At 43.8% G+C, this 12557-nt stretch overlaps 1 protein-coding gene and 1 long non-coding RNA gene across 5 annotated transcripts; one reads left to right on the forward strand and one right to left on the reverse strand.

The window, feature by feature from the left end:
* On the reverse strand, positions 1-6681 carry LOC104914263 (CAAX prenyl protease 1 homolog). 2 transcript variants are annotated; one of them, XM_010723253.3, is made up of 4 exons: positions 6505-6680; positions 5817-5903; positions 4041-4157; positions 1-1315 (listed from the first exon to the last, which is right to left on the reverse strand). In XM_010723253.3, exons 1-4 carry the CDS (start codon positions 6598-6600, stop codon positions 1115-1117), a joined length of 501 nt encoding a protein of 166 aa, XP_010721555.1. In that variant the 5' UTR covers positions 6601-6680; the 3' UTR covers positions 1-1114. The 2 variants fall into 2 exon arrangements, with proteins under 2 accessions (XP_010721555.1, XP_019478324.1); XM_019622779.2 differs by lacking the exon at positions 1-1315 and adding an exon at positions 1876-2110 and having other exon boundaries at positions 6505-6681.
* Positions 6682-7617: 936 nt separating this feature from the next.
* LOC109370948 lies at positions 7618-12557 on the forward strand. 3 transcript variants are annotated; one of them, XR_004161961.1, is made up of 2 exons: positions 7618-7958; positions 8040-9349. It is a non-coding gene; the product is annotated as an uncharacterized LOC109370948 (long non-coding RNA). The 3 variants fall into 3 exon arrangements; XR_004161962.1 differs by having other exon boundaries at positions 7621-7903; XR_002121519.2 differs by lacking the exon at positions 8040-9349 and adding an exon at positions 10108-12557 and having other exon boundaries at positions 7623-7903.

Consider the following 12557-nt stretch of genomic DNA (forward strand, 5'->3'; position numbering starts at 1 on the left):
TTTTTCTCTTAAGAAAAGGACTGGACTTGGAAGAAGTTTAAGTTCTAGTTAGAGGAAAGGGACAAAGCATGAGAAGCAAATGGACATTGACAGTTGTGTGTTTTTTTGCCCACCAGCCACTTATCTGCTATTATCTTTGGGTAATCTCTTGATATCAGCAGGACTAACAGACTGGTAGAAGGATGCAACTCCAGCAATCAAATGCAATTACAACTTTTTTTTTCCCCTAAAGAGAACTCTAAAGCATAACTCTTAACACCTCTTAATGTTTTGTGTGTCAAAGACCATTCAAACCCATACATCAAGGCATCAAAGCACAATAAATGCCATGGTAAAGCTGCAGTGGCACTGCAAAATAACTGGAGGGAGCCAGTGGTGTGGGCATGGACTTAACCCTCAGGAAGAGGGGAGATAGAAGGGGGAGGTGGGAGAAGAGGGAAACACAAAGAAAAAATCTTGAAAGATCTCTGAGCAGTATTTGTGAGCTAAACTCATTGCTTCAGCAGGGCACTGCTGCTACTATATGTCACCATGGAGTTCCACATCAAACATGAAATCATTTTAATGGATACAAAAGGATCCTTCAATTACCAATTCAGTCTATAAAAGCAGATATATCAGCAGGGCAAGAAATGGAAACCGGTTAATTGTCTCAGTGCAAAGCAAAACAACTGCAAATTGGTGTTTTGTTACGTGGAAAAGAAGCCCTGTGGGAACATTACTGACCAAGGCACATTTTGTCTTGTCTTGTTAAACCAGTGCTCGTTGTCTTGGCTCCCTTTCTATAGGTATGAAAAAGGAAAACAGGATCATAGAACCATCAAGGTTGGACAAGACCTCTAAGAGCATCCAGTCCAGCCATCCTATCATTATGCAGCATTTTAATTACAGTATCTGTTCTAAAGTTTTTTGAATGTTTATTTTTCGCTGAACCAATGCAAAATAAATAAAATCTAAAATATCAAATTAGCATGGGCAATTAATATGAGCTATTACTCCTGAACAGGTGCAGTGAGAACATGAGAAAACATTTATTAAACACTGCAGGCACCAAAACTGCCTGGAGATGCAGATTCTTCTCCTATGTTCTTTTCAGTTATGTAATATGTACAGGTCAGCACACCAAGCCATGTATTTGGAAGGAACACAAACATATACTCACCAAGGACACAACTAATGTGAAGAGCCAGGCATAGATGAAGAAGTAGTCTCCCCCTATTTTAATAATATAAAGCAGGAGGGATGTCACTGGCAACAGAATGCACTGTGTCACGATAAACTTCTTGATGGCATCCTTAAAAAAAAATCCCAGTGTCTGCAAAGAAAGGACAGCAATGACATTTACAGTGTAAACACCAATGGGTCTCAGCAGTCAATGAACTGATCCTTATACTGGACAAGCAGAAACAAAAAAAGACAAATGATGAAACAACCAAGTGGTAATAACAATGCATGGTAAGGACAGCAGGCAGTTATAAAGGGTAGAAGAACTTTAGCTCTGCTCATAGCAGCTGTGGCTCCACATATCCACCTGGACTTGAGGCCCATGTGGCAGCACAGTTTGTTAGCAGGACCTGACCCAAACCTGAGTTTTCTTGCATATATAACCTTCGCTACAGAAGAAAAGGAAAATGTTAAGTTTATCTGTCCCTTAACTCATTTACCAATCAGTATTCCATATATCATGGAGTTTTAGAGAAATGGGAAGTAGAAAAAGACAAAGTTACTGTAGGATATTTTGTCTTCGAGCAGTTGCCTCAATTCATCTCAACTCAGTCACCAAACTGATTGTCTGACCTGGAAAAGGGACAGAAGTCCTGCTGAAGACTTGTAGGTAGCAGCTGGGCCTTTTACCCCTATCAAAATTAGAATAACTTTATCAGGATGGATGTTTCATAGATGTTTAAAGGATGCTTCAAAGACCTCTACCTGAATCAAACTTCATGAGTGATTCTGCAATGCAGTCACACTCCCAGCTAGCTCTGTCAGAAAATGTTCTTTCAGTACTTACAGCTATCTGCAAGGCACAGAAGTGAAGGGTTTATTATGTACAGATCCTTTCCAACAAGGCATTAAAAACCCCATACTGTGTTAAAGATATGGAACTCGTCTGGAAAGAAAAAAAAAAACAAACTGGTGAAACAACTTAGGGCAATAGTTGGGATAGATTTCAACTCTCTCTTTAATGCCAGCACCACGATCTAGCAGGAACAGAGCTATCCATTTTTATGGTGTTTTTTGACTTTGCTCCATCTCTTCCGACCTTTCTAAGGCAGGCGTAAACTCAAGAGAAACCCTCATTTCCACCAAGTCATTCTCATGGAAGAAGAGTCTGCCTGAAGATCAATTGCAAAGTACCAGCTATGAATCAGGCTCATTCACTAAAGGAGCCAACCCAGTGGTCTGAAATGAATGGCAGAGAATCAGCGTTGTTTGTAAGACAGCTGTTAAAACAAGACTGGATTTGAGCCAGACTTGGCATTCAGTTCCTGGCATGAGGACCATTACAGAGAAAAAAGACGTAAGGAAAGGCAGCTCAATCCTTGTCACTCTCACTAAAGCATACAGAGAAACTACAGAGCTTCTGTGAGCTGTCTCAAGGCAGTTTTGAAGAGCTGCTAAGGTCAGTATTTGGCCCTCTGCTTCCCTACAGACAAAGGGTCTGATCAGTGCTGTGAGCTTACTACACACTCTGCAAGGTTACTGATATTTAAGTGAAGCTGTCCATCCATCAGCTGGTCCACCAGTTTGCTCTACCTTTAGTATATCACAGGTCCTAGTTAAGACAGTCTTAGGACTTTTGTGTTCCTGAAACAACAAGCTTGCAGAACTGGAACCAGGATGGAACTTATTCCCAGTAAGGTAACAGACAATCCAAGTACAGGCCTGATGCAACTACAAAGGACTGACATGAGAGATAATCAAAGATGCTTTCTGATGGATATTCAAGGATTTTGAATATCAAAGGGATGTCTAAGGCTAGGCCAGGCCATAAACATACTGCAAGAACTGAGACTCGGTCAGCCTTTACAATCCCTGAGGACTGCAGAACAGAAGGGATAGAGAGAGAACAAACCAAGTACACTGAATAGATATTCTGGTTTGGCATTTGCCAGAAGAAGAACACTAGCCTCGTGCTCTGGAAACACAGGGACATTCACCCTTCCCTCAACAGGAGCTCCCTATTAAGTCTGCAGAACAGAAGGGAACCTCTGGTTCAGTAATTCAGATTCACTCAGATACAAATGACCACGTACATCAACACTGAGAATGAGTACCTCCTTATTCGTATGAAAAAGAGAAGAAAAATATTTTTAAAAGATGCACATATTTTCCAGCTTTGCTAGAACAACGTTTTCAGAAGGACAGGTTTTCATGTCAAACAAGAGCTAAACGGAGCATAAAAGAGTTCTGAGCTGTTCACAAGCTTAAGTCTTATCCAGAACAATCTTGCTTCCTACACACCGGAGTAGCAGCTGCTGTTGGCGCAGTTTCAGAAAATACACACTGAAATTGTCAAGGAAAAATTGTAGTGACAATTTTCCAAATTGAGCTTCCCCAGAAAGAAAACAGTACACCACTATAAATAAAGGTGGACAAAGACAACACAGGGTGCACCACCGCACTGGGTGGCAAAGTTCTGGGAGGAGTGGGGTTGGACTTGTGCCTGGTGCCCCGTCAGCTCAGGGACAGCCCCAGCTGCTCCAACAGGGCTCAGCTGCTGCCAGAGCTGAGCTGCAAGTAATGCCAGGGTGCTCTGGGAGAGCAACAGCAAATAGGAGAGAGGAGGGAGAAACTGAGAGAATGAATTAGGTAGATGCTACAGCCAGCCCAGAGAAGGAGGGCAGGAGGTGCTCCAGGTACAGAGCAGCATTTCCCTGCAGTCCAGCAGAGGCTCATGGAGAACTGCCCACAGGCTGGCCCTGGCTGTGGGCACAACACAGGGCAGATGTTCATTTCAGAAAATACCTCAGCCCACTCAACCTACCAAAGCTATCAAAGATGTTAGGTCAGTATACAGGTTGCCCACTGTACAATACCTGCTGATTGAAGCCATGTTTCTCTTCTATGACAAAAGTGTTATATAAACTCCATGGGAGACCAGTCAGGGCACTGAACAGCGTTGCGAGCAGCAGGAACACCAACGACTGAACAATCTGAAAACAAAACAAAAGATCTGATATTTACTGACCTATACTGATTAATATTCCTGCTGTCAAAAAGGATTTCATGTCAGTAGTGTAACTGAAGCTGGTTAGAAGCTAAAGCTAGATGCATTCACAGAAACAGCATTTCTGAGTGTTAAGATTACTGACTAGATTAGCCTCCCTTACACCAAAGCAAACTGTTTTCATAAAGAATCTGGTGCTTGATGCTTGAAAACTTTGACACTGTGTTAAGCAGTAGATCCAGCTGAATTGTGAGAACAGTCCTTTCTGATCTTACTTATAGGACATACAGAGATGGATGTTCCCCTACATTCACACCATTGCTGCAGTGCGTAGGCACTGCTCAGAACTTCTTCAGAATACAAACCAGGATGTCATCACGTATCTCAGATGTCTCATGGAGCAGCTGGAGATAAGAGAGGCCACTACTCAGGTCTGCTTAGAAAGGAAACTTTTTACATTGACTTCTGAATAGAACAGAGGCTGACTGTCCAAAAAGCAATAGCTTTAAATCTCGTAAGTTATTTATGTGCTTTCTGCAGAACTTTTGGAGTAGAGGAATAATGAATCCATAATGACTAAACTATTTCTTTTGGGGAAATCTCACCACGTAATTTAAAGAAAAACACCTTAGACAAAACTGGCACTACCAGCTCCCTGTGATCATATGGCTTTCAAGTGGCTTTTATGATGGTAGAGAGAGATTTTCAAGAGATGTGTTTCTATTTTGCTCACTCAGGCAGCAGGCAGAGGAGATATACATCAGAACTGACACAACCTAAGCTGAAGAGGACACTAAGCCTTCCTTACCCTAAACTGAGGGCACCTGATGATAACCCAGAAGCAGAAGGTATGACGGACATTTCCTTTGCACAGGTTATTTATTTTTCCCCCTCTAAGGCAAAAATAAAAAAGAAGGCACATTATTTATTTGTGGGGGTTATCTCAATAGACTACCTAGGGCTTAAGTGATTCAAGCAGGAAAAAGTATGACACATCAAAGATGCCATCAGATGCAGGGGTTTTCTTGACACATCAAATTTTCTCCAGAATAGAAAAGTGGAACAGAACTCCTCCTTTTCATTTGGAGGAGAGACTCCAACTCCTCAAGAAAATGGGCAAGAAAGGACATTTCATGCAAAACTGGATACCTTGGTCATCACATGTTGTCTTTGAGACTCTGCCACTGAAAATAACCCCACAGGTTCAACCTGCCCCCTCAGTGCTGCTTGTAGTAGCCATCATGGAAGAGCTGGCAGTAATAGCCACTATTGGGGTATGACAGCAGAGATGTCTGACACACTCTCCTATATTTGATATCCCATGTTGTGACAAGCAAAAGCTTTCATCTATCAGAAAGAGGGGGAACAAAGAACCCCTAAGCCTACACCCCCCTGTGCTGCCATCTTAATAAACGTCCCCGACACCACAGAACAGCTTTGTTCAAAGTGAGCAGAAGCTTTTTCTGGACTGCTTGAAGGTACAAACAAAGCTCTGATCAAAATCTGAAGTAAAGAAAATCACATCTACAATACTTAAAATATAAAAGCCCTTAAGCTCCATCTGCCACCTCAGCTAGCTGAAGCAGCACTAAGATGTGGGTCACTCCATATTTAACACTTTCTGTAGCATTTCAAGACTGCTCACCTCATATTCTGGTCCAAACCCAGCACGGCCTGAAATCTGACCAGACAGATTCCAGAGAAAAGGAATTCCTCCGCAGATGAGAATCATCTGGAAAACAAAAACATAAAGCAGACTGTCACCTCGTCCTGCTATGATCTCAGCACGAGAAGTGACTTAAAAGGATGAATCAGAAGAGCTTTGTAATTAGGTTTTTCCCATTTCACTTCCCTTGACCTTAGCTCTATCTTTCCCATATACGTGAGCACTCGTTGCCCAATGTAACTCTCTTAAGCTCCAGAAGGACCTATTGGTATTCCTCCTGTTCTCACAGGTTTGTCTTTTTATCTCCTGCTTAATTTGAACCTACAAATCAAACACAGAAAGGAGTTGTATTTGTAATTATTGAAAATCACTCCAATACTCCTTAATTATTTGGAAAGCATAATGGGTCAGCTGTGCCCCAATAACAATATGGGTTGTAGCTGTGCAGTATTATTCAGCACTGCACAGAGAAATTACAAGCTACCTGAACGATCTCTTCTTTTCACAAGGCAATATAGCCACAAACAAGAAACACGGAGCCTGAACCATTCAAATTTCAGTCTGATGTGAGATGCCACAGCGCCAACAGCACGGGATCTCCAAAGTATTTCACAATTCCTTCACAATGAAAATCACCACCTGATGCTGGAGCAGCTCCGGTACTTACAGTGCCCTCCAGCTCTGAGTACAGCCCTGACCAGAAGCTGAAAGTACTCTTGTCCAACTGATACAGGCGAGATTTTTCAAATGTTTCTGAATCCATGATCTGTCCCAATTCGCATGGCACGTGTGTTGTTGTTCTGTACACCCGTCTCTGAAAAAGAGAGAAAGAAACTTCAAACCAACTTCCAGTATTCGGAAGGGGAGAAATAAGACTGAGAGAAGTATCACATGGCAAATGTTCATCAGCCACCCAGAAAGGAAAAAAAAAACAAAAAAACCCTGAAAAACACCACAGGAAAACAAATATTCCAAAGTTCTTATTTTCTGTGATGTTCCAAATCTACAATCAAAGCACAACTGCCAGACCCAGAACCCGAGCTGCTTGCTTACGCATTTCTAACATAAAGGTTGCTATATAAAGATAACAGAAAGTAATTCTTTCCATGGGATAAGACTGATGGTGCTGTGATTATGACTAAGCAGAGTTTCAAACTCAACACCACATCCTCTGTGAAATCATCCCTATGGGTTGGCTGCATACACTGGGTGCGATTTCATTTTCAACCAAGAACTTTTCACTTGTGAATTTCAGAAGTCTGCATGCCATTCTTCCATCCATCCTTGTCTCATTTCAATAGTTTTGCTCCTTCTCCAAGGAAATGCTCCTCAGCTCTGTCACTTATCTCCTTCCTTCAAGCAGAGGATCAGGCTGCAGATCACCCAGTGGCTCACAGCAGCTGCCATTGCTGCTCCCTCCCCTCTGAGATGCAGTTTGCTGTCTTCACAGCAGCCCTTACAGTGCTGTGCTCTGTGTGCGCTGCTGGGATGTGTCAACATGGCATCAAGGTGCACTGTGCCCCTCTCTCTGCCCAGGGGCATGGAGAATGGGGATGCACAGCAAGACAGGAGAGGACACAGCTGGGATAAGGGGATATCCATAGCACCGTTTGAGTTGGATGAGACTTTAAAGGCCACGTGGTCCAACTCCCCTGCAGTGATCAGGGACACCCACAGCTCCATCAGTGCTCGGAGCCCCTCCAGCCTCACCTTGGGTGTCTGCAGGGATGGGCACCACCACCTCTCTGGGCAACCACTCCACTGCCTCACTGCCCTTATTGTAAAGAACTTCCTTATATCCAATGCAGATCTCTCCTCTTTCAGTTTGAAACCATTCCCCCCCGTCCTATCGCCCTGCTAATGAGTCTGTTCCCTTTCTTACAGCTCTTTCAGACACTGACAGACCCGTAGGTCTCCCGGCAGCCTTCCCTTCTCCAGCTCTCAGCCTGGCCTCGCACAGAGGTGTTCCATCCCCGGGACATTTTTGTGGCCTTTCTCTGGACACTCTCCAACAGCTCCACGTCTCTCCCGTCCTGAGGACTCCCCATCTGGGCGCAGTGCTGCAGGTGAGGTCTCAGCACACAGCAGAGGGGCAGATCCACCGCTTTGGATGCAGCCAGGGTACGGTTGGCTGTCTGGGCTGTGAGGGCACAGAGCTGGCTTACGTCCAGCTGCCATCCATCAGTGCCTCCTTTTGGGCAGGGCTGCGCTCCGTCCTTACATCCCCCAGCTCGTACCGATAGTGATAGGGTTGCTGTGACCCAGGTGCAGACGAGGCTGATTTCAGCTGTAAGGGGAATACTGGAACAAGCTGACTTGAGGGGAAATAAAGGAGAACTTTATTTCTGAGTGTTTCTCTGAACCAGCATCCAAGTGGTGACTCCAGCGCGAGGAAGAGATAGGAAAACCAGGGAATGACCAAGATTGGACATCTGCTGTGGGTGGTGTGGAAGTGTTGTGGCTGCAGCTGATGGTACCAGGGCTATAGCAACAGAGCTGCAACTGCTGGAGAAGATATTTTGAAGAACAAAGTTGTGTTATGTAAGAAAGGAAATATGATGCATGACCTAAGGGAAATGAAGAGAAATAAGGAAAAGCTAGCTGCCATTATGAGCTGTTTTGTGTTGTTCATGGGGACTTAGTACAGTCAATGGAAGCATCGAGCAAAGGGACAGAAAGGACAAGTGGAAGTGAGGATGTAAGAAAGTGGTGGAGGCAAACCCAGCTCTGGGCTGGACTCAGGGGTTGTCAACAAGGGCAACCTGCCAAAAATTAGCAGGAGAGACAGGAACAATGTGAGGGTAGTACAACTCTGAAGAGTAAAGGGGACAGAAGTGAAGCAAACTACACAGGTTGGGACAGGAAGAGGGGCAGAGGCACAGGGGAGGAGGGGATATGCCAGGGGTTGCTTGTAGGTCTCTTTCTTACCCAGAAAGACTGCAGGACAGCCTTGTCTTCTTACGGTGCCAAGGGTGCAGAATATAAATCACGTGGGCAGATGTGATCAGAGATGAAATAGGGGGAGGGGAGATCATAAACACCCATAAAATTATGAATAATATGAGGAAGCAACAGGAACTGTCAGTATGTCTGACAGTAGGGGACCGTATGGGTGCAGCAGGCTGGAACAAACAGAAGTAGCTCGTGCTGGTTTTGCACAGCTCGATCACATGAGAAGTGCCTGGCCACGGGATGCCACAGGCACCAGAGGCATAAGTATGGAAAGGGATTACAGAAGCTTACAGAAAACAGATTTCTCAGCGGCTATTAAAAATGTTTCTGAGTTGTCTTCCAGTCCACAAAGTCCACAAAGTGACTTTTCTGCTCTTGCTCTGTATCTACGGTCAGTTTAAATGAGGTGCCTGAGTCAATCTAACAGCTTGCTGGTGGTACATGCAGTTCTGCTCCTGTCCTCCTGCAGCTATTTGTGAGTCTGTGCTGCTTCTGTTGCACCACTTCTGGCATTCAATCTGTTCATTAAACCAGCGGAAAATTAAAGCAGAGCGAATACTGTTCTGCCAGTTTAGTCAGTTGAATCAGCCCATGGGTTTATGAGCCAGTGGCATCCATCAAATCAACATTGCTTGGCTTTGTTGAGCCTCATAATGTTCACCTGGGCCCATTGCTCGGCCTGCCTGTGTCCCTCTGGCTGGTTTCCCTTCCTTCTAATCTATCAACTGCACCACTCAGCTCAGTGCCATCAGCAAAGTGCTGAGGGTGCACTCAATCCATCATTGATGTCATTGGTAAAGATGCTGAAGAGCACCGGTGCTGAGATGGAGCCCTGAGAGACACCACTCCTCACCGATCTCCATCCTCACATGGAGCCACTGAGCACCTCTCTCTGGGTGCAATCTTGTTTTTCTATGCAAAAAAGAATTTCTTATAATGGCAGCTGAGATTCTTATGTTATTACCTGATTGCAGGGATTTGGGCTTTACTCATGATAATATCTTGATATTTATTGCACTGGCTTCTAAAAGCTAATGCCATTGGAGGAATGCTTTCTATCATTTCTGAAAGGAGGTGGTGACTGGGGAGATTTCCTGGTAATTGATAAAGGACAAATGTCTCCAGCTGACAGAATATCCTGCACTGAGATCTAATTGCAGGGTGCTGCAGGGAACATGCATGCTTTGACTTTCATTTAACAAATTCTTCTGTTTTGAATAAATCCTTCTTAGTCATAGAAATAACTATCTGCTGGGACAACCGCAATACATTCTTCTATTAGAAGTTAAAATGTGTTTTACTTTACCCATGTGCTCAGTATTACAAGAGTTGCAGCTGAGAGGCTCCTAGAAAGCTCTTGTGTCTTCTGTGAGATGAGTTCATGTGCTCGACTGCGATCCAGACCCTGAAGGACACGGTAAATATGGACATTGATCTCTGACATGACAGCCTCCTCCTTTCAGCTGTAGGGTGTTCTTTATCTTACGTTTATGATGCATGTCAGCATTGTCTTCTGCCAGTTCCATGGTACTGTTTGTTTTCAAATATGAATTCCTGAAGCACTCTATCAATATTTACTGGCATTAAGAATGGTGTGATATTGCACGGTGTGCCTTTTTGAATTAGTCTATAGAATAGGCAAAAAATAGCCTATTGCAGCTTTTTGTATTAGCTTATAATTAGCCTATGATAGGCTGGAGCAATGGGCTGAATGTGTATGAGGATCACCAAGGCTAAGTGTCAGGTCCTGCACTTGGGTCACGCCAAGCCCACACCGTGCTGCAGGATGGTGGAAGAGTGGCTGGAAATTGCCCAACAGAAAAGGACTTAGGGGAGACCTCATCGCTCCCTGAAAGGAGGTTGTGGTGAGGGGGGTTGTGTGCTCCTGGGTTACAGTGATGAGAAGCGATGGCCTTAAGTTGTGCCAGGGGAGGTTTCTGTTAGCTGTCAGGAGGAATTTCTTCATGAAAAAGAAGAATTGGAAGAGCCCAGGGGAGTAGTTGAACCACTGTCCCTGGAGGTATTTAAAAGATGTGCAGACGTGGGACATGGCTTAGTGGTAGACTAGGCAGTGCCAGGTTAATGATTGGACTCGATGATCTTTGAGGTTTTGTCCAACATAAACGATTCTATGATTCTGTAATAGAATCAAAGAAAGGGTTCAGTTCACTTCCTGTCCAATTTAACAGTGTCTTATGAAAGCTTGAAGAACAGTAATGGATCATCTTTCTGTGCTATGATATTTTGCCATTCTGTTCAACATCAGAAGTCTTAGATTAAGAGTAGACTTGACAGAAGAAGTACAAAAGCATAATTGATCCAGATGAGGCCATGGGAGCAGACCAATTGATCCAGATGAGGCCATGGGAGCAGACCAGCTCAGAGGACCCATCAGGACCGTTATCTATGGTTTTATGATTCATGGAAGTCCTCACATTGGGCAGATGAACCAGCAGGAGAAATGCTGTGGAGACACCTTGGGAATTTGCCTTGGCTTTGGGTACTGCTGCCAACTCAGCTCTGTGCAGGAAATGCCAACCCACTACATCAACGACCAAAATATACTCTTCTGGGAAGTTTGCTTTTAAACAATGTCACTCCCCAGATATTGAAGGACAAAGTTCACCATTTCAGCTGTTGAAGTAATTCAACAGTTTTTATATTGGGCATAAAACCATCTGCTACTTATTAGGTAACAGATTTGATCCGGAGTCTTTTGCTTTCCAGCTGTGCTCTGAGTACTGGACTGAATTGCCCAGGTCTGCTTCTCTTTTCCTCCTTCCCCACTTGATTTCTATATGTATGAAGACAAAATGTTCTAGCTAGGAACTATCACAGGGCTGGGGAAAATTGAGCAGCTCATCATTGTCCTGCAGTTATAAGAAGGGTGGTGGATAGGGGGTTTCCAGCTGTCCTTCTGAATGTTGGAAAGAAACAAGGGACTCTTTGGAAAGGACACCTTGACAGAGGGCTGGCTCAGAACATTGGTATGGAAGCAGAGAAAATACCTCTCAATACAGAGGGATTAGATGAACAGGAAGCTTCTTGCAGGATTCCTTAGGACATGAGTTTCCAAATATCCCATTTTTCCATTTGCTCACTGGTCTTTAATCCATTTAAACTCTCATCTCCAGGACTGTTAGCAATAATGAAGGAATCTCAACCCACTGACCACTTAGAACCAACTATAAATGTAAGGCAGGGTAGTAATATTTGTTAGAGCTCCTACATAGCAGACATAGACTATGACATCCCCTCCTCATCACTGTATGCAGTTTCTTCCTTATACTTCACATCCACCCCAACAACTTTAATATCAAAGAAAGTTTTTCTTGATATTTCACTTAATTCTTTCCAAATTCCCTGATTTCTTGTCTTACCTCTATGAGTATGGAGAACAGATTATTTACTACTTCTGGCCAGTTGTCTTTTCCCTATCTGAAGTCTTCAGTTTTCACTCACATCTTTCATCCCCAAAGGCTCACAGTATCCACACATCACTTGAAATCTCTCAATTCTCACAAAGGCTGAAAAAAAAACCAGTTTTTTCCTGGCTCAGTCTTAAGCACATATTGCTTCCAAAGGGAGTCTGAGTGCCCAGGAATTATACACAGCAACGTTCAGCTGTTTTTGCTGAATTTACCTTGATTTTCTATGGCTATGATATAAAATTACCAGAACCAAGGACTGGTTCTTCTGGCTCCATTCTGAGGTCCCAATCATTCCACACTGACACTGAACATATTTTGTTTCATTTTGGGCATACAA

The sequence above is a fragment of the Meleagris gallopavo genome, chromosome 25, assembly GCF_000146605.3.
Source record: "Meleagris gallopavo isolate NT-WF06-2002-E0010 breed Aviagen turkey brand Nicholas breeding stock chromosome 25, Turkey_5.1, whole genome shotgun sequence".
NCBI classification, from domain to species: domain Eukaryota; kingdom Metazoa; phylum Chordata; class Aves; order Galliformes; family Phasianidae; genus Meleagris; species Meleagris gallopavo.